We start from the raw sequence: 21,918 nt of genomic DNA, 5'->3' as shown, positions 1-21,918 counted from the left end.
TCCCATTAACCATGGGTCTCAAAGCTTTCATTATTTTAATCTGGTTGATAATTTCAAATTTATATCTACTTATTTTTACTTGCTAGGAAATTATTTACCAGGTCTTTTATAACCTGGATAAAGTGAAAAATATAAAGATTATAAGGTAAAATACGTAAAGCAAAAAAATATATAAAGTAAAGAAATATAAAGTAGAGTAAAAACATATGCAAAAAATATATAAAGTATAACCTGGATGAAGTAAAAGATTATAAAAATTACAAAGTTAAAAATTTTATAACCTGGATAAAGTAAAACTTAAAACTAAACATGAAAGCACATAGTGATCACGATAGACAGTGCAGTCCTTGGTTAGTTACAAAATATGACATGACTATTCAATATCTTCACAAATTTTAGTTTTTCTGGGGGACAGGAAATGAAATTTTTTTCACTTTCTAACAAATTTAGAGACAGTGTTTTCTTTTTAATTATTTTTTGCTGGTATTTTACTCTTTTTAGTAAATTTTCTAAGACAGAAAAGCATATATTTTTACATTTCATCCTATCAATTGTCGTACGTTCAATGAAGCTAAATAGTCCCAAGAAGCTACGACAAAAGGAAACAAAATACTAATTTACAACAATTAGCAGCCCTGGACGATTCATACATCTGCCAAAAAAAACCCTTAATCCTCTTGTTCGGTAGTGGATTGCCAATTAGAATTTTTTCGGTCTTGGAATTTTTTTTTCGCATATTATGCTAGAGCTATTCTAGAGAGGAATTAGATCTCTTCTAGAGATGCAAGTCAAAAGGAGTTGTAGTTTCTAGTATTAAATTCTAGAGTTAAACACACAATCAAAACAGCGGAGAGTATTGCTTCTATATGGCTTTTTTCATACATTGCTTTGGGCAAGCTTCATAATAGGTTTCCAAAAAACTTAATAAAGCATTTCAAATTAAAATAAATTGTTAACCGACCCTGATTGTACAATGTAGAAATAGTCGAATCATCATTTAATCGTCGAATCATTTACCCATTGCTTAACGGATATTCGAAAATCTTGATACTCGTTTTCGCTTACCTGTTGACAAGTCCTTTAGAAGCTGCCAGAACTATCTTCTTGGAGCTTTTTTCAATTATGCAATAATAATTGAATAATTATATTTTTATATATTCAATTATAAAAATGTATATTTTTTTTCAATTATTTTTTGAGGATTTTTCAATTATTGAATTTGAGGATTTTTCAATTAATTTCGAGGATTTTTTTTCAATTATAGGTGATAAAGATATTTATTTCAAATTTCGTTCTTCCTACAAGAATTTAGTGAAAAAAGGGTGCCCGTTAAGATAATAACGGGTATCCTTTAAGATAATAACGTGTACCAGTTAAGATACCCGTTACTTAACGGGTATTTGAACATAACAATAGAGTTCAATTTTCTTAGCAGTGAATCATGCCTTTTAATGGAATTTAGTGAATAAGGGGTACCTGTTAATACAAATAACGGGTATTTGAACGGATATATAAAAATGTAAATATATTTTATTTATCGACATTGCTTAAACTATGATTATTATACTTTGTGTTGAAAGGTTGTCATTGCTTAACCTGCTTCCGTGTTAGATTACAGAGCTGTAAATTAAGTAAATTTCTCTCAACGTCTGGGTATCCATTTCCTAGAAAACCGAGGTCTTTGTTTGCATTTGTCACGTCCTTTAGAATGTAAGTGAATATAATAGACAAGTTTCCACTTGTGTAATAAGTTCCTATTAATAAGTTTCCTAAGCATGTGATCATTTATTCTCCAAACTCTGTTAAATCTAAAAAAAAAAAAAAAAAAAAAAAAAAAAAAAAAAAAAAAAAAAAAAAAAAAAAAAAAAAAAAAAAAAAAAAAAAAAAAAAAAAAAAATCGTACAAACTTTATGAAAGTTAGAGACGCTACAAATCCTCATTCAGTCAAGCCTCATATTGTCTGCTAACGCTACCACAAGGCTGCGAAAGAAGACAAGCACATTATTAGGGCTGTAAAAGAATATACTAAAGGAATAAATGAGAAAAGGAGAAATTGTACTACCATGGAATATACTGAATAACAGGTGCCCGTTTAGAAAAATAACGGGTAACCGTTGGACAGCGGGTATTTAAAAATGTAAATACCTTTATATTTAATTTCGCTTACCTGTTGACGAGTCCTTGAAAAACTGGCACGGGAGATGGACCTTGCTGGAGCAAGGAATTTATTCTCAATTATGGGCATTGAATCGTTCTTTCTAATGGAATCCCTTTGGATAGCCACAACTGGCTGGGTCATATTTCTGGGTAGTCCATTGGGCGGCTGAGTGCCATTTGTGGTGACTTTATTTTCGCTGTTTTTCTTCACAATTTCAATTCCATTCCCAATTGGATCTTTTTTCAATGAATCAGGTTCATTAACAACTTTTGTTTCACTAGAATAATATTTTAGTAAATAAATAATACATCAAATACAATGAAAGGAAAAAAAATATATTATAAATTATAATAGAATATTATAATAAAATACAGTTAAATTACAGGAACATAAATGCTTTTCAAATACTATAATAAAAAGTAAGAAAAAAAAACAATAAGAAAAAAAAATACTATAATAATAAAGATAAAAAAAAAGTGCGGGGTTTTCTCCCAACCATTAAACTCTTCTCTTTCCCGAGGAGACAGAAAGTTTTTCTAAATGAAAATCTGCTTTCTTCTGCTTCATTAGTCTGCTTTAATTATGAATGTATGCTTTTTCGATTTTATCTTTAATTGTATTTTAAGTATAACGTTATTCAATAAATTTTCTTTATTAGAAAGTCAGAAGGTAGCAAAATCTGGTCTGATAGCATCAGTACTCATCGTAATTTCCGCAAAGTTTCTTTTATGCTGATTTTTTAAGAGGCGCCAAATACCCCCACCCCCACCCCCCTAAAAAGAACCAAGATTAGTTTAGATGAATCGCCAAAAAAGAACAACTCGTCCCTATATTAAAATCTATGAAATAATTAAAGGGGTCGCATGACCCCTTACAAGCCGGAATTTTTTTTCTTTTAGTCTTAAATTGATATATATCTGAGAATATTTTGCAGCGCCCTTTCACTGACTGTACTCATTGTAGTCGGCAGCTCTGGTCGTCTGCACACATGAATGACACTCGCTTCGCTTCGGTGATACTTGGGTCTCAGGACCTTGAATGAGGTCATTCCAAGTAGAATTTCTCATTTTTTTTTTTAGAATTCCTATACTTTAAAATTTTCTCAAGCTTCTAGTATATCTTGAAAAAATTTCATGTGAGTCTTGAATTGTTTAGCTATTTATAGAGTGCATACATACATACTTTCTTTAGCAACTCTCTGCTTATAATAAGCATAATTTTTGCACGTCATTAGCAGGCCTTACATCCTTTTTATCAGTTTCCTTTTCTCAGCTTTGAAATTTTTAAGTCCCAAAACCAATTTTCTGTTAAAAGTATAATTCTCTGCTAGAAGCTGACATTAATGAGAAAAACAATTATGAGAAAAATTATGAGAAAAACCCATAATTTTGGTTCATATTCACTACTAAAGAAAAGTGGACCTGGAGCTCAAAAATAATCAAATCCTCCAGGAGATGTGAATTATTTTGAAAATTTTCATTGTTTTTCAATTTCTACTACCTATTGCAGAACTAAAGAGTAAACAGCAACAACTAGCTGCATCTATGCACGATAATTTACAAAGGAGACGGGGCAAATGTAATTCTCTAAAATCAATAGGGGGGGGGGCAAACCTATCATTTTTTTGACAAGAAAATGCCCAAAAATGAATTTTTAATGTAATTACCCCCCACCAAACAATGTGATTTCTAGATTCAGGGGGGGGGAGCAAACAGTGACAATAAGAGGCGTCAATAATATAATAGTAGCTTATAATAGTAGAATTGGTCGGCACCCATGGAGGGCTATTTTGATTCAATGAATGTTTTGCTTTTGTATGTTTTAATTGTTTTTAAGTAAGGTGAAGTGTTGCAAAGATTTTGTATAGTTTTTTAGGTCATTTTCTTTTTCCTCTTTTCTTTTATTCACATTATACTCCGTTTTTCATGTGTATTATAACGGGTTATAAATAAATTCAATTAAATTCGAAAAGCTTAGAGGGGAGCCAAAGTTTTTTTTTTTCAGAATCTAGGTGGGCTAATGTGTCATTTTCTGAATATCTCCAAAAAAAAATACCCAAAAAAGGCATTTCAATGAAAATACCGCTCAAAGGGGTATTTTTCTAAATCAAAGTGGTCAGAAAATCTAGGCGGAACATATCCTACCCCACTCAAACCTCTTCACACCCGAAACACTACCCCTACCCCATTTTGTCTGGACATTTCACAATGATCTCTAAATAAATATTTGGCAATTTGGTGGATAAAGTTCTTTGCACAGTTATAACACTTTAGCTAACTTTTTTAGTAAATTTTTAAAAGGGATGTCATAAACCTGGCAGTTGCACCATCCTCTTCATCATCATTTGACTTTTGTACTTCAAGAACAACATCTTTTAGCTGCGATTGAGAGGTAACAGTCAAATAATTAGTTTCTTCTATAATCGGTTGCAACGCATAGCTACTTCCTCTATCTCCAACCTAAAATGATGATCAAAATGGTTATCAAAAATTGGAGCAATAATTCAGAACTAGACAGATTTAGAACTAAAACTAAAGCCTTATCAAAGATAGTAAAGAGGAGAGTGGGAAAGGCAGAAAGACATTAATGAGAAAGAGAGAGAGAGAGAGAGAGAGAAAGAGAGAGAGAGAGTAAGGTTGTCAAAATAAATTTTAACAAAATACTAAAGTTTTTTCGTGGGTTTTTCCACTACTTCTTTGCTATCTCACCTCTTTCGCTAATTACCATTTTCAGAAGCCAATCTAACAAAAGCCAAAGCAGACAAAGTCTTTTCTAAAATAAACGTGGAAAAGCTTTCCGAGATCAAGCTCATCAACCAATACCGAACAATTCTCAAGAACAGAATCTGCAATGAATTTTCATTCTAACTTTACTCAATTGTTTACTGTAACTTATTAATTTATTACAATTAAATGGCCTGCTTGTTCTGTACTGGTAAATCATAATATAATACAATTATATTCTTGAAAAATACAGAAATCTTAAAGAAATCTTGACGGAGGAATATACAACCGCGCGTCAATATATTCTCTAAGACTGAGAGGCTAAATAATTATCCTTCAGATTAACCTGTTCATCAGTTTTTGTTCAATAGAATTGTGCGGGGTTTCTGGTGAAAATTAAGGTTTTGCAGGACACAAGGGCAGAAATCATGTAATTAGTGAGACTTGAACTCTTATAAATATTAAACTCATATACGAATCCTACTTGTTCTAGGTTCAAGTTCGAATGGACACCAGGGTCGGTGTTTAAGGGTCCTTTTCTTCTTCTATCATAACTAAATTCAGGTCTATAAACTGCACTGTGAGATCCTGCCAAAGAGTCAACCTCTTGTTCCCTCTTCCCCTCGTAATCAGTTTGGTCCTTCGACTCATGATACAGCTGTAAAGGGCGCATCAGAGCTCCGAATACCTAAAATAAAATAATATAAATATAGTAATTTCAACGACGAGTAAATAGAAAAAAAAAACAATATAGAAGGCAAATAAATAGAAAGTTAAGTAATTTAAAGAAGTGAGGTAAAATGGAAGGATAGTAAAAAGAAAAGTCTTTAGCACTTTAAAATGGGTGTGATACGAATTAAAATCTACAATCGCCATTGTGTAGCGTTGTACCACTGCTTTCTATGAATTTAATGGTGTTTCCCCAAATTTCCCCGAAAGAAAATTGGATTCTCCAAAATATGCCTGAAAATTAACGTTAACGAAAATTACCGATTTGTATTTGGTGCTAACACTAGTGTGTTTACGAATACTCAATTTTCTTTTTAGAATCCCCTCGGGGACATTGTCTTCATTAACCTACATGGGGTACCCCGTCGTAACTTCCGAGCGAGATACCCACTCGCTTATTGTTAACCACCAATAAAACGAATTTCAGCGTCAAATGATAGCATTTTGACAAATAAACTTCATTTCAATTGCATGAGTAAGATTGCATAGGGTGAATGTGCTGTAGCAAATTCTGTATGTTGCAGCTTTCTGTTGAATACTTCTGAAATCTGATATTAAGCAAATTTGGTCTTACTGATTTCGTTTCGTTCACGCTCAATAAGTCACTCAAAATTCAACTTAATGCTAAAAAAATACTTATGGACGCGAAATTCACAAAATAGCTCTTTACAAAGCAAGAGAACCACGTCAGGCCATTCGAAAACCGACTGGCAATTTCGAGGCAAAGCTGTCGCACGAGTGGTCGTCTTTATTACGGCAGTAGTCTCGATATAGTGTTTTAAGTATTTGTTCAGTACTATTACTTCCATACTTACGCAACAATTGAGTACAAGGCCACCGATAATCAAATGAGCTCCACGCCAGCCATAAGAATCTTGGAGCCAAGCGGCAAAAGGGGCACACAAAAAAGTTCCAAAGCCTGAGCCACATACGGCAATGCCAGTGGCCATGGCACGTTTTTTCTCAAAATAAAAATTGACTAGCATCAGGGCAGGCAAGTAAATCAAGCCAAGTCCAATTCCTGAAAAGAGAAAATATACATAAAACAGATCCAAAAAATAATGAGTCTAGCTTATCTCCTTACGACGGGCGTAGAGTGAACGATCAAAATTTAAGGAGGCATTTTTTTTTTTTTTTTATTGTTATTATTATTTGCGTCCCATGGCCATAGGAAAACGTCTTTTTTGTTGATTTAAATTTTTTTGTTTCCAAAATATAAAATCTGTATATACAAATTTTGAAATCATTCATCTTCAAAAAAAAAATCAATAAATTTTTATCTCTTCTCTGAAAAAATCTATAGTTTGAGACAATATTATTGAACTAGTTAAAATTAGTCTACAAGTATATTTATTTTTTAAATATATCAAATTCAAACTAAAAAATTTGAAATCATACGGTTCTTTTTTTATAGCCTGTTACCTTATCTTTATCTTTTTATCCCTACAATAGAAACATAAATCTATCAAGGTGATTACACGGTAATTGTACAAAATTGGAAGAGAACGTTTAAGGCAATTGTTTTAGAATAAATCGTTGCCAACACTGAGGACCGGATTCAAAAACATGTTGCCCCCTTTCCCCAAGCACAAAATTCTAAGTTTCCTTAACCCCTTCAAAAACCTTTAAAGTATATTTCAACTTGATCCCACAGCTATGAGACAAGAACAGGATATCCTGTAAGGAAATTTAAAATCGTCTTCTTTATGAAACCAGGTTATATGCAACTTGCAAAATAAGAAATTTTGGCGTGGCTTCAGACATACAACAAATAATAATAAAAAAAATAATATATAATAAAAATTCCCCTATGAGCAGGGCTTCCACTTTTCGGTTTGAATTTTCCCTATTTTTATATCAATTTTACCTAAAATTCCTTGCCTTTAGATCTGATTTCTCCCTATTTTTCTCCCTAGAAAAAAGAGTTATTTTGCCTTAGATTTCCATACAATCTTAAAACGTAACGTAGAATCAAAGTGTTATTTTTTACTTCAGATAATGATATACATAAAATCTTTTATACTATCGAGAACCAATAAAAAAAGTTCAAGTAAGTGTCATCTTCAGCACTTCATCGCACGTAGTGTTTGCTTTCGTCTTGAAGCCAACAACAGCTTTCGGTATGCTGACGGTTGATGGAGTTTTACCTTCGTTTTCCAACCAGTAGCTGACTCGAATAAGTGAGACTAGTGTGACGTTCCCGAAACTATTTCGGATGTCTGTTTGGATTAATTTCAGGCGACTAAACGAACACTCAGCAGGTACATTACTAAAGGGTAACGAAAATATCAGTGATATGCACTTCCACAATTCTGGGTAGTTGATTTCACCACTGCGAGTCTTCAGACTAAGCATCTTCATCCAGTACTGCTCAAATGACAGGTCTTCAACTTGAGCATCTCCCAAATGAAGCTCAGTGACATCGGTCATTGCCTGAGATCTCCATTCTCCGTCCGTTTTTTGGACGCAACACTTTTCTGTTACAACAAGAAATCTCACAAATAGTGGCCTTAGAGATTTTAGCTTCAAATTTCTTGCATTCCTTGGTTCAATCAATCCCAAAATGTCTAAAATTTCGTCTTCAAACTTGAAACGGTCTTGAATGTGCTTGATTAGGACTATATAATAGTTTCAACAAGACTGGTAAAAGAGATCAATATTAATACTTGGCTCTTGATCATCTACGAGTTCTTACATTGAATCGGTTACAGCTATTTTCACATATGTCTTGTTTAAAGGCAGGTACTTATTTGAAAGGTAAGGATTCAGTTCGGTAAAGAAACCAAGACTGCAAATATAGTTTAGTTCCATGCAGGTTAGACGCAACATTATTCACAAGTTTGCTGACACTTACCTTTAGGGAATGAAGAAGTGGAAGCTCAGATTGGAAAACTGTAGTTGAAATTATTGGAGAGACCAAGAGAGTTGTCCATAAATTCAACTTTGTCAACTTGCTTTGTAATGTTGACTAGTTAAGGTCATTGGTTATAGTTGGGTCGTCAAACGTGGTTTTTATGAAATAATGAGTAAGAGCAACCCGGTGCTCAATAAGCCTCTTTGTGCAGACCTGAAGGGACAACCAAGGGGTCTGGGGGTCTGTCCTGGGGCAAGAATTGGGAGTTCTTTGCATTCAAGGAACTTGTTAAATTCTGCATACTTATCTCGCCAGGAAGGACTCCTGGAAAAGTGGGCATATATATTTCATTCCAAGTCTTCTAGTGTCTTGGGAAGTGACAAGCATGCATAGGATGAACATAAGTGAATAAGATGGCACGAGCATTTCAGATTCAAGATATGAAGCACCATGGCTTTCGTTAGCGTTGAAGCAGATCTATTAGCTCCAAGCATGACTATAGTAGTATCTGCATAAAATTCAACAATATTTTGCCAGGGAATTGAGTTTCGTCTCAATGACTTGTTTGATGCAGTTAGTCAGACGCTCATCTGATCCATCACTACACTTAACCATGTCCAATAGTTGAACATGAAGTTTTAGATCTTTCTCACTAAGAAATATTACAATGATGAATTTTTCAATTTTTTTTTTGAAAAAATCAAACTTTCACTGAAAGTCCTTACTTTACCCCAGATTTACATGAAAATCCTTACTTCACTCCAGATTTTCCTTTGTCCCTATATTTAAAATAAGTGTCCCTAAAAGAAGTGATTTCTCCCTAAAATAGGGTAATCTCCCTAAAAGTGGAAGCCCTGCCTATGAGTATCGGAAACAAACTGAAGATTCTGTTGCATATTCGGTTGGCATACGTTAACTGCTGTGTAGGATCGTGGTAATTGACTGCTTGGGAGTTAACAATATTTCCAACTATGTATGCTAAGGTTTTTTCCTGGGGAGTCCTTTGGGCTGATCTTAGGGGAGGGGTGACCTCCCCTTCTACCAGAGCGTAGATTTGGAGATATTTTCCCTCTCTCTTTCGCAATCAATTTATGGACATACGAAGGAAGAAAATATTTTTTTCTTATTATTAGAAAATCCCAACTAAGAGGAATAGTAAAAATGAAAAATAAAACGCTACAAAGTTGATAATTAAACTTTAAAATCTTACACACCAAAATTATAATAAAATCTGGATAGCCCTTAGAAAATTTAGCAGTTTGAATCCACCTCATGTTCTTTTGAATGCAAAGATTTAAAAACAAAATGATAGAATTCTAAGAATTAGAAAAAAGGAAAACACAGAGAATAAGAAAAGATATAACGAAATATGTAATATACAAAAGGAGGCTAAAACGATGCGATGCCTTAAAGAATTACGCTCTCTCGTCCATCGCAACATTTTTTTGGGTCTGTGCCAAACTGATTAGAAATGATAGGGTGATATGCCACAACTTGTAGAGTTTGGATAAGAGATCCGAATAAACGACAGAAAACTAAAAGCCGACGCCTGCATTCCAGAAAAACTCTTGACTCCAATCAAACAAAATTTATTTACTTCCATCAGTTTTGTGCCAGTGATAGTAAGATCTAATAAACCAAACATCATTCTCTAAGTTTCTAATCATGTAATTTTCTTAATAATGTGAACTTTCATCATTATGTAAGTTTTGAAATATCCCTGTTAGGTCAGGCGTTCGCCAATGTGAAGTTTTATCCCCATATTTATTCAAGATGTGCATTAATCATATGTTGACTAATATCGAATCTACCTGTTTTCTGGGCTACACTGATATATACTATATTGCTTGCCCAGACAATCTCTTGTTGATTAGTAGAACGCATATGATTAAGTCTGAATGTTGATAAATGTGGTTACCTAGCAGTTAATGTAAAATCGCCATCTACAGTTTTAGCACTGCCATGTGGATCTTCTTCATTCCAATATGCTAATGTATTAATGGGCTTGGGGTCCATATTTACAGTAGGCCTTCTTGGCTACGTGAAGAGGCTCTTGTCGACATGAAACAAAGCATTCAAATAGGACATGGGAAAATCGTCACTACTCGTGGTCGTTACTCACGTCGAGCGCTTGCTCGTCCTTAAAGTACTTTCTGTGATCACTCCGTTTTATGTCTGGTACCCTCTGCCCGAGAAAAAGCAATTAAAATCAATTCAAGTGATGCATTTTCGGTATCTGAAATACCTACTTTATTTGCCTCGATTTCACACCTCTGTTAGTAAATACGGTGCTACGGATATTTCTGTGTCCATCGAAAGATTAAATACTGTTTTAGCTGATAATGGTTTTTATTTCGCAGGGTTGTTCCCACCCGCTAATCCGATTGTTTTGCCGCTAATAGTTGTCATATTTATGCAGATTGAAGTTTTTTGTTTCTTTTTCCTAGTACTCTGCTTGTGTTTCTTTTTTTCGTAGCTGGTTGGAAATTATTACAAAGTTCGAATTTTGGTTTCTCAATTGACAGGAGTAGAATTTTCTTCTCCAAATTCAGGAAAGCGCAGTTCCTAAAAATATTCTACCATACCTGTTTGGAAAAAGTGAAAAATCCACTCAAAGGAAGTATCTTTAGATTAACAGTTTTGGGAGTTTCCTGTTGCGCACCCCACCTTAACTGAAAACCTTGCCAGAAAACCTGACATACTATTTATGCTGTATGTACATTGAATAGACAACACTTTTTAACAATGAGTAAGAGATTATACGTTTTCTTTACTTTAAACTAGCCTGTCGTTAGCATTTCGAACTGTTGTGACATTCAATATCCCTTATCAATCTTTACCAAACTGTTTTGGGAATTCCCTCTGGTGCTCAGAAAATTTGCTAAAGGGCCGTTTGTCTAACAGACAGTCGTTCGACGCTGAAACTCGCAAAATAATTTTTAAGATATCAAATGGCCTTAATTTACTTTTACTTAGTTCATCCTTCTTACCATGAAAAATAAGACAAATAATTCTGTTTTTCTTTTTTACCCTTTAGAAATATTAAGAATAGTTTTTCCGTCCTATAAATGAAAGCTTTTTTAATTTTAAATTCACCTTTTCTTTGAACATGCTAGAAATTGACTAACAGCTAACTTAACTCCCATTGTACTGTAGGTTAAAAAAAAAAGTATTCTGTAATTTTTTATTGCCACCTTCTAAAATTTAATAATTTAATAAAAATATAATAATTTGATAATAATAAAATCTTTCCTATACACGAAAGGTTTGATTTTAGATTAAATTCGATTCTTTTCAAACTTGCTAGAAGTTATCACACAGCTTACTTACCTCCCATAACACCATAGGTTAAAAAGAGTACATAGATGTTTGTTGCCTGGGACGCCAAAACAAATGATAAACATCCAATAATAGCTCCAATTATCAAAGTCAGCCTACAACCAATAACGTCCGACAGTGCACCAACGAACGGACCTTAAAAGAAAACAAAAAGAAAACCTCAATTTCACATCATTGAGCATTTAACTATTGTAAACTAAATTAAGTAAAATTTGTAATTGTGAAGGTTATTAATAGCAATAGACATGAATAAATAATACGAGCATAATAATAATAATGACAATAAATAATTATAATATTATTAAATATAATATAATACAACTAATAGTAATAAACACAATAATAAAAACAAAATTAATAATGTAAATACTGAAAACACAATTTATACTAGAAGGTAAGTAGAAATAGGACTAATCTCAGGAATTTCACCAGCTTGTAGAATTTCAACAAAATCCTGCTTTCTCATTATTCTTGTCTAATTGGATTCATCAATAAGACTTCCTCTTCAAAAAATCCCTTCCTCAAATCTACCGATTCTTCACGTTCCTCAACAAAATACAAAATCTTTCCCTTCTTTTATATTCTTTTCCCCAATATTTTATTTTTGAGCGTATACATCAATTTAAGGGAAAAAAAAACACAAAAATGTAATGCCTAAGATGGATTTTTGTTCAAAAGTCCTAAGCAATAACTAATTAACAACAAGAAATAATAAACAACAAGAAAAACACGAAAACTAGTAAAACTGGAAAAAGAAACATAAATAAAAGAAAAAGTATTTATCACAATAGCAATGCAGAAATGAAGAAGAAAAGATGCGTTAATCGAAGCTGACAAAAAAACAATAAAAGTCAGAATTCAATAACGGTTAAAGAGACCCTTGGCCTTGAATCAACAATATAGCCTACTAACCAGGTTTCGTGAGATTTTACTAAACAGTTTAAAGCCGTTGACAGCTTAAATTTTAAGCCTAAAGAAAGAAGAAAAAAGTGATAGACACAAATAAACAAGGGCCACAACATGAAGAACAAAAAGGAGGCCGACAGGTGAAAGTAATCAATATCGATCATCATAAATCAACGCAAATCTTTAATCAACGTTATTATAAACGTAAATGCAATCATCATATAACCACTACTACCACTAACAACTCACTGCAGCACCAAGCCTCCTGAGACGAACACAGCTACTCATGCTTCTTCTCCATCCCGATCTATTCAAAGCCTCTCATGCAATTATCATACAATCACTACTACTACTAACAACTCACTGCAGCACCAAGCCTCCTGAGACGAACACAGCTACTCATGCTTCTTCTCCATCCCGATCTATTCAAAGCCTCTTATGCAATTATCATACAATCACTACTACTACTAACAACTCACTGCAGCACCAAGCCTCCTGAGACGAACACAGCTACTCATGCTTCTTCTCCATCCCGATCTATTCAAAGCCTCTCATGCAATCACTACTACTACTAACAACTCACTGCAGCACCAAGCCTCCTGAGACGAACATAGCTACTCAAGCGTCTTCTCCATCCCAATCTATTCAAAGCCTCTCATGCAATCATCATATAATCACTACTACTATTAACAACTCACTGCAGCACCAAGCCTCCTAAGACGAACAGAGCTACTCATGCTTCTTCTCTATCCCAATCTATTCAAAGCCTCTATTTACACCCTCCCAAGAAGTTCGATTTTCCTTAAATCTTTCCTTCTGACATCCTGCCATCCCATTCGGGGACGACCTGCTTTTAGTGTAGCCGTAGATGGTTGACCGACAAGGACAAGCTTTGGCAATTTGTCATCCCACACCCAGAGAACATTTCCTTGCAAAATCAACCCCTCTCTCATTATAGCCCAGGAAAGCGGGATTGGACTACATTTTTCGTACAATTTACTATTAGAAATACGGTTAGTCAGACCGGTGTTCTAAGAATTCCTTAAATAATCTCTCTGGAAAACATGTAACAAATCCTCCTCCATCTTTCGGAGCGCCAACACTTCAGAAACATATTTGCTTGACACGTCAGAAACATATGTTTATGTCATCATTATTGCGTCCAGTATTATAATCTTGGTACACACATTTATTCTCAAAATCTTCCCAACCTTTTTCAAATGTAAAAAAAAAAAAACAACAAAAGGCCTTGGCTATTCTAATTTAAACATCTTCATTCTACCCAGTGTCTTTACTAATAATACTACCTAAGTAAATGAAGCTATTCACTTGATCCATCTTCTCGTTACCCTGCACAACCTCTTCAACTTTACTTATTCCCATTCTCCTATCTTCAAGAAAAGGCATCTAAGGTTCAGCCCTAATCCTAATAATATTTCCAACTTCAGAAAATTCCCCAAAATCCTTCTTTCGCTTTATTTCTATCAATATAACTTTCCCCCAAAAAATCTTCCCTTAAACTTGTAAATTATTTTTATTTCTCTATAAACTACAAAAGGTTTCCCCCAATATAAAAAAAATCTAAAATTCCATATTTGCCCCCTGTCATCACTGTGGCTTCCGATATTCTAATCTTGGTTCACATATTTATCCTCAAAATGTTACAAACTTTTATCAACTGTGAAAAAATTGACTTTTTGTTGGCAACTACTTTCTGAGCGCTCCGAAAGATGGAGGAGGATTTGTTAGATGTTTTCCAGAGAGATTATTTACGGAATTCTTTGAACACCGGTCTGACTAACCGTATTTCTAATAGTAATACGAAAAATGTAGTTCAATCCCGCTTTCTAGGGCTATAATGAGAGAGGGGTTGATTTTGCAAGGAAATGTTCTCTGGGTGTGGGATGACAAATTGCCAAAGCTTGTCCTTGTCGGCCAACCATCTACGGTTTCCGAGAATATCTTGGTGGATGAATTTCTTCTTCCGAGAATTATTTTAAATTTTTTCTACTTATAATTTTTTGGGACTTGGAATTATTTGGACTTGGAACTATTGGAATTCCATATTTGCCCCTGATATTCTAATCTTGGTTCACATATTTATCCTCAAAATGTTACAAACTTTTATCAACTGTGAAAAAAACAAAAACAAAGGGCTTTGGCTATTCTACTTTAAACATCTTCACTCTACCCAGTGTCTTTATTAACAATACTACCTGGGTTAAGTGAATCTAATCACTTGATTTATATTCTAGTTACCCAAAATCTCCTCTTTAACTTTACTTATTCTCACTCTTAAACCTTTAGAAAAAAGCTCTAAGGTTCAGCCCTAATTTCAGTAATTTCCCCGGATTTAGTTAGATTCCCAAATCCTTCTTTCGCATTATTTCTATCGATAGAACTTTCCCCAAAAACTTATTCCCTTAAATTTGTCAATTCTTTATATCTCCCTATAGACTGTAAATAGATTCCCCCAATATAATGAAAGAATAAACAACATGAAACTTAGAATTAGTTAATTAAGAATTAATTGAAAATTAACTTACTAAGATTAGTCAATAAATTAATGAAATAATTAAGAATATAACTGCCAATTCAAACCGTAAATGGCAAAAGATACGTTGAAAATTACCAAAAAAAAAAAAATTCAGACTTTGTACAATACAAAGATAAAAAGAGTCTTCATATTGATTGAATCTACGAAAATGTTTTCAAAACTTAAGCCTATAAATAAACTAACTATTTCCACAATAAAAAAAAAAACGTGGGCAATCAATTAAAAAGCTGCAACTGCTTCCAGGCAGCAACGACACTACCAGAGGATAAAATAACCAAAATTTTATATCCCTAAACTCATTAACTTTTTTTTTTTTTTTTTTTTTTTTTTTTTTTTTTTTTTTTTTTTTTTTTTTTTTTTTTTTTTTTTTATAAAAGTGAAAAACAAAGACGAAGAAGGGTGTTTCGACAAATTTCCTAGGGACTGTAGCATACTTCGAATAGAATACTAAAAGTTTCCTTGGAAACTTTAGAAGCTCTTTTAGAACTTTTCTCTATTTATTCAAATGAAATCCCTATAAGAAGAAAATACTCCCAATTCCAGGAAAAATATATACATATTTAAAATATGTCAGTTTATAAATAGCTATACATCTTTAATGATTTATCTAAAACATTTTTCAGGTAAAAAGAAATGGCTTCAGGGAAAACAAAATAATAGCCAGAAAAGATATCAAAACAAGGGAATCATATCTGAAAGTCAATATTTTGCAATTTTCCTAGGGCTGGGTTCTTATGAACAGTGTAAGAAAATGGGAATTCTCCACTAACCCCTCTCGTTTGCATATATGCTTTGACGTTTAACCATAGCCTGCAGACATCACTAGAAAACCCATCAATCACTTGGTTTATAAAATCACCTTTCAACAACAAACAATCATCAGACATAACCTACTTAAGCCTGAATCACACCTGATTGACGCCAACCATGCCTACCTTAAAATCCTTTTGCAATCCTCAGCGTCGACTGACCGTCTCAAAGACAAGGGGCTCTTTAGTGAATTTCCCCAGCAGAACAGAAACATACAAAAGCTGGGCTCAACTATAATCTTATCCAGTCATTCCGCAAGCATTTGAATATCATGGTTGCAGCAATGGCGGCAACCTAGTAAAGAGCGAACCAAGGCCCAAAGTAATCAAAAGTTTAAAAATACGTTTAAAAAAAAACTGACAAGCGAGAGTTTTTCAGAATTCTAAGATTTAGGGAAATATCAAGACTTAGTTTGTTTGGAACAGTTTCTCAAAAATCCATTGTAAAGACCACGCTCTTTATTTTCATCAAAAAACTGTTTCTGAATTAATAAATTAAAAACCTGCTTGATATTTAGCTGATTAATTAGAAAATATTAATAGAGTTACGCATATTCTGCTACGGGCATATTTGTCTACGGGCAGCGTAATCGTCAACTATATGGGATGAATATATATTTAGAACAAATAAAATAAAAATCAGTATATCCTGAATTTGCAGCAAGTTTTGTATAATTTGACTGATTACAATTGTCGTAGCAGTAAGCAACAATTGTAACAAATTAATAAAAAAAAAATAACGAATTAATAAAAATTAACAAAAAAACCGTTTGATGGAAGACGAACAAAACATGAAAGATAATGAAGAAAATCAAGAGAACCAGGGTAATTTTCAGCCAGCTAAAAATAGAAGCGAAAAAACAGGGAAGATTTTTTTTTTTTTAGGTTTCACTTGAAAAGGCCATTTTTTGTATGTGTCTGTATGTGTGTGTGTTTCAGCTCCGAGTAGAGCTTTGCGGAAATCCTTGCCGAAAAATTTGTTTCTGTCTTTTAGATTGTTTTTTTCAACTGGCTCAAAATCATCCTGGTTCTCTTCGCTCTCTTAATTATTTTGTGCATTTTCGTCGTTTCTTATCAAACGTCATTTATAGCCAGCGAGGTTTTAGAATGTATTTAAAAAAAAATCAGACACGTTTTGCTTCGTTTTTTTTTTCAGCCAGCTGAAAAAAAACGAAGCAAAACGATAGACTATGTTAGGATTCACTTCAAAAGGCTAGTTTTTTCTGTGTGCGTTTGAGCACTGAAAAGGGCTTGGCGGAGATCCTTGACTTTTCTTTCCCCATTTCGTTTTTTCTTTTCAATTCTTGTTTCCAACTGGCTGAAAATCATCCTTAGTCTCTTGTATTTCCTTTTTTTATCTTTGTCTTTTATTAAACGTCATGTATAGCCTTTAAGGTCTTAGAACACATAGAAAAAGTACTGTCAGAGCATAAATGAAGAAAATACTGAGCGATTAAGCGAGTAACAAAAGCAAGTAACTTCCTCACCCTCCTTACTAAACATTATTTTTTAACTTTCCTTATAATTTTGAATTGTTTCTATGTGATTCACCCATTTTTATTTTCGGATCCGTATCCCCCCTAAAATAATTTTTTATTATGTACGAGCCTGATTAAGAAACATTTAAAGAGTAAATCAATCAGAAATCAGCGATATGGGTTCTTACCAACAGTCATGTAGACTCCAGCTAATAGAGAACCAGCCCAAGCAACGACTCCTTTTCCAACTGCAAATTCATTTACAAAATCACCTATGAAAACGCCAAAAGTATAGCAAGTTCCATCAACGATTAGATTACACATGAACGAACAAAAGACGATGACCCACGCATATCCTCCGTCCACCGGTCCAAGAATATATTCGTCCATCTAAAAATAAAAGCAAACATTAAAAAAATTAATCAAAGACAATAAATAATTATTCAACTGAATAATGTATTATAAATAAAAAAAAAGGTAAAGGTAAAGGATACGGCATTAGACTTTACAGTCCGTACCGGCGGCGCTGATCTCCGTTTCTTGGCCCTTCAGCCAGGAAGTGCAATGGGGGGTTGGGGGGCCAGCCATCCTGTGCTTTCGCACACCCTTCCTGTTTACCTTCCCCAGATTTTTCTGGGTACCCATTTAGAGCTGGGTCGACTCTGGCTAAGCTTACAGAGTCACGCCACTGACCCCCGTCCCAGACTGAAGAATTGGGTACACTGGGATTCGAACCCGCGTCCTCTCAGACAAGGGATCTCGAATCCAGCACACCAACCCATGGACAGTAAAATTAGAACTTGATTTGCTTAGCTTGGTTACGAGGAGACTTGCGCCACAGATTATGTATTAGATTTCACCAGATACCTCACCTTGGCAAAATGCATGAACCGCTGTGTTCCTCAATTATATTGGCTATCCAACTATATCCCAATTATATAGCCAAATTATATTGGCTATCCAACAAAACTAGCCAACCCGCACTATGTCATTGGATTTGAATGGATAACCCTCCGCCCACGCTTGGAATTTAATAACGCTCCCCTTGCTCAATGTCATTAGATGTCGTTAACTTTGAGGAAGTCAAATAATTTTATAGGATACCTTTTGAGGTTTTCAAATAGATTGAAGCAAGAAATATGGGTAAGCATTTATAATATGTCTTACACAGTCATTTCTAGCCTACCGTTAAAAAATAGGAAAATTCAAGAATTCAATTTGTAGCGGAATAGTGCTCTACATGCATTTGTGGAATTTTAAGCAGCAATCGAAACCAAATTTTAAAAAACAAAAACGTGGTGAAAATTCCGAAAAAGAAAAACTAAAATCAGATGGCGCATAAAAGCTTAAGAATCTGTAGATGTCCTAGGAATCAACAGATTGTAACTTTAAATTTTTACAGAGGAAAAGCGTCGTCAAATCTAAAAAAAAGTTTTGTTAGGTTTTCAACATTCAGCACTCTAATACAGACAAAAATACGATAGCATCCTAAAAAGTCAACAATAGTGAAACAACCAAAAGAAAAAACTTAGAAAATTACGGTTTTCAGGCATGAATACAATAAGATAGTCAACAAGCAAAAATTAGTGGGCAAAAAAGTAGTAGTAGGCAACGAATTTCTAAAACAGAAACGTGGCTGAAAAGTCAGCAAAATAACAGCTAAAATATATAGCAACAAAACCCCTAAGAAGGAAAAGCTTTCATTGAAGGTCTTCAGAGATTGTAAGGTTCAACTTTCTATAGGCGAAAAGTCTTGTCAAAATTGACAGAATACGATACTGTCCCAAAAAGTTCATAATTTTGAAACAGCCGAAATATATTATATATATATATATATATATATATATATATATATATATATATATATATATATATATATATATATATATATATATATATATATATATATATATATATATATACAAAAAAGAAAGAGGATTTTTGCCGAAAAATTTATTGCCATAAGAGTGAGTTTATTAATTTATTGCCAAAGGGCGAAACATAACCGATAAATGGGAATGGTGGCCTCTAAATTATATAAAATTATTATATAATAAACCTTTGGCACTATATACTCAAAACAAAAGGCAATTTATTACGAAAAATTTATGCTCAGTCAGATTCACACCCATGCAAAATTTCTTTAGACGCTGGAAAGGATTATCATGGAATGTATTGCCATAAGAGTGAGTATTGTTCCAAAGGGCGAAACATAACTAATAAATGGGAATAGTGGCCTCTAAATTATATAAAAGTATTATATAATAAACCTTTGGCACTATATACTCAAAACAAAAGGCAATTTATTACGAAAAATTTATGCTCAGTCAGATTCACACCCGTGACTTCATGCAAAACTTCTTTAGACACTGGAAAGGATTATCCTGGATTACAAATCTAGCGTCGTTCCAGTAAAGTTGCGAAAACCAATCTTTTCGAATACTTAAAATAATGAATCGCTTATTTCCATTTCTAAACTATCCTCAAAAGTAATAAAGGGGAATAATGAGATCTGATTTAAAGAAAGGAATAAAAATTAACTTTTGCCACTATACACACAATATGACCAGAAATTACTATGAAAATTTTGCAATCCGTGAGAACATAGCACATAGGAGTCATCCTAAAATACATATTTAGCAAAGTTTCCTTAACTAATGAAGAAGCAAAGTTTTATGATTATTCGAAAAATTTAATCATTTATGTCCATTTCTAAACTTCGCAACTGCATTATATGATGTATGATGAGCAAAGAAAAAATAAAAAACAATAAAACACTTACAATAAAAGTTCTCAGTTAAAAATCCATTTTTTTTTATTAGGATATTTTATTAGGCTATTTTATAATAATAAAAATGGATTTTTAACTGAAAACTTTTATTGTAAGTGTTTTATTGTTTTTTATTGTTTCTTTGCTGAAGACGGCCCTTTGATATAGGGCCGAAATATTCAAATAGGTTTTGTTGGTTCACTGTTTTGGGAAAAAAGTCCTCATTATTCTCTCTTTTGTTGTTGTATTATGGAAAGGCAGTGTGGTCTTCGTCATTATTTAAGAATAATATTTTTCGATCGCTTGATAGCTGAAATTCAGATTTGATTGACCTACCGAATAATATTCTAAAATTTACTTTAATTTCTTTTTAATTGAAAATGCCTCGAAAACTGGCTAAAATCCGTTGAAAAAAGGAGAATTTTTCTCATTTTCTAATCAAGATCATTCTCAAGCTAACATCCTAAACAGTATCATAATTGCGGCTCAGTGACTTGACAGATATGAAATGAAACTAATGATTCCAGTGAAAATTCTTGTCCTTCGCTAAAAATTACAACTGCAAATTGTTGCAAAATAGCATGTTCCAGAAAAGAAATAAACTTTTAAAATACCAAGGAGATTAAAATGAAAACATTTTCTGTCCTGGGCTTCATCTTAGCTCTATCCCTGCCACGCAAAAAATGGACAGGCATCATTTGCATTCAAGCCAAGAAGCCTAGACCCAGACGACGCTACGAGCCTCACCCAGGAAAGACAACCCTGGAGACGGTTAGAGGAAACTACTTCAGCCACATCCAGGACTACCACACTAGTGAGTTATCAAAATTTCTGGTAATTTTTTTTATATTGCCCAGTGATTTTCTAGCAAGTAATTTACAGTGATTTTTGCTCTAAAATTAGTAATTTTTCAAAATATAGCGCATAGATTCATGATACAATCGAAAAAAATCATACAAGAAGTTAATCAATGAAAAACGCAAGAATGATTCACTAGGCCGACATTTCCTTATATGTCCTAGATTAGCATTTATGCAAATATAACGCCGTTGAAACTCGCAATTTTTCACCATATGTCTGTATCAAGATATAGACCTCAGAGCGTTATCATCAGGGTAATAGACCTAGTTAATCGAAAAATTACAAAAATGTTTTATATTTCCTATTTCACAACATTTGCTTAAATTGAACGTTTGTCTTCATATTTACGTTTTTTTCTATAAGCTATCAGTTGCCACCACCGCCAGCATAGAGGAAACAAATAGGTCTGTAAGTCAAGTAAGTCAAGACTTCTTCTGAGGGGAGGAGGGTGGTACCAATTCCTCATAGCCCCTAAATTCTAAAAAGTACACGTTTACAATATTTTCCCATGTTTTATCAAGGTGGAGTTAGACGCTCAATCTCTCCTGCTGACTATGTCATTGACGGGTCGGTCAAGGATTTTCACATTGTAATTCTATAGTAGAACCGTCTACAGTAGGGTTTTCTGACACGCTGAATCTGATGGTGTGAATTTCATTAATATTATATCACTTTTAGGGAGTATTTCCCACTTTTTTCGAAAATGAGGCATTTTTTTCGAGGCTCTTAGCTTT

General features: G+C 33.5%; 2 protein-coding genes across 2 annotated transcripts in view; one reads left to right on the top strand and one right to left on the bottom strand.

The window, feature by feature from the left end:
• Nucleotides 1-21,918, top strand: part of LOC136026093 (FGGY carbohydrate kinase domain-containing protein-like) — a 461,793-nt gene that overhangs the window by 48,837 nt on the left and 391,038 nt on the right. The window lies entirely within an intron of this gene.
• The window catches only part of LOC136026050 (monocarboxylate transporter 14-like), a 62,080-nt gene that overhangs the window by 20,834 nt on the left and 19,328 nt on the right, over nt 1-21,918 (bottom strand). The window contains exons 4-9 of the mRNA XM_065702233.1: nt 17,742-17,943; nt 11,795-11,938; nt 6,426-6,631; nt 5,366-5,569; nt 4,472-4,617; nt 2,168-2,435 (exon numbers count right to left, since the gene is read on the bottom strand). Of these exons, the coding sequence (XP_065558305.1) occupies nt 2,168-2,435; nt 4,472-4,617; nt 5,366-5,569; nt 6,426-6,631; nt 11,795-11,938; nt 17,742-17,943 (1,170 nt within the window). The remainder of the gene's footprint in view (nt 1-2,167; nt 2,436-4,471; nt 4,618-5,365; nt 5,570-6,425; nt 6,632-11,794; nt 11,939-17,741; nt 17,944-21,918) is intronic.

This window comes from Artemia franciscana, chromosome 1 (genome assembly GCF_032884065.1).
Source record: "Artemia franciscana chromosome 1, ASM3288406v1, whole genome shotgun sequence".
Taxonomy (NCBI): Eukaryota; Metazoa; Arthropoda; class Branchiopoda; order Anostraca; family Artemiidae; genus Artemia; species Artemia franciscana.
Note: the sequence above shows the minus strand (reverse complement) of the source record. Positions and strands in the feature narration are given on the sequence as shown.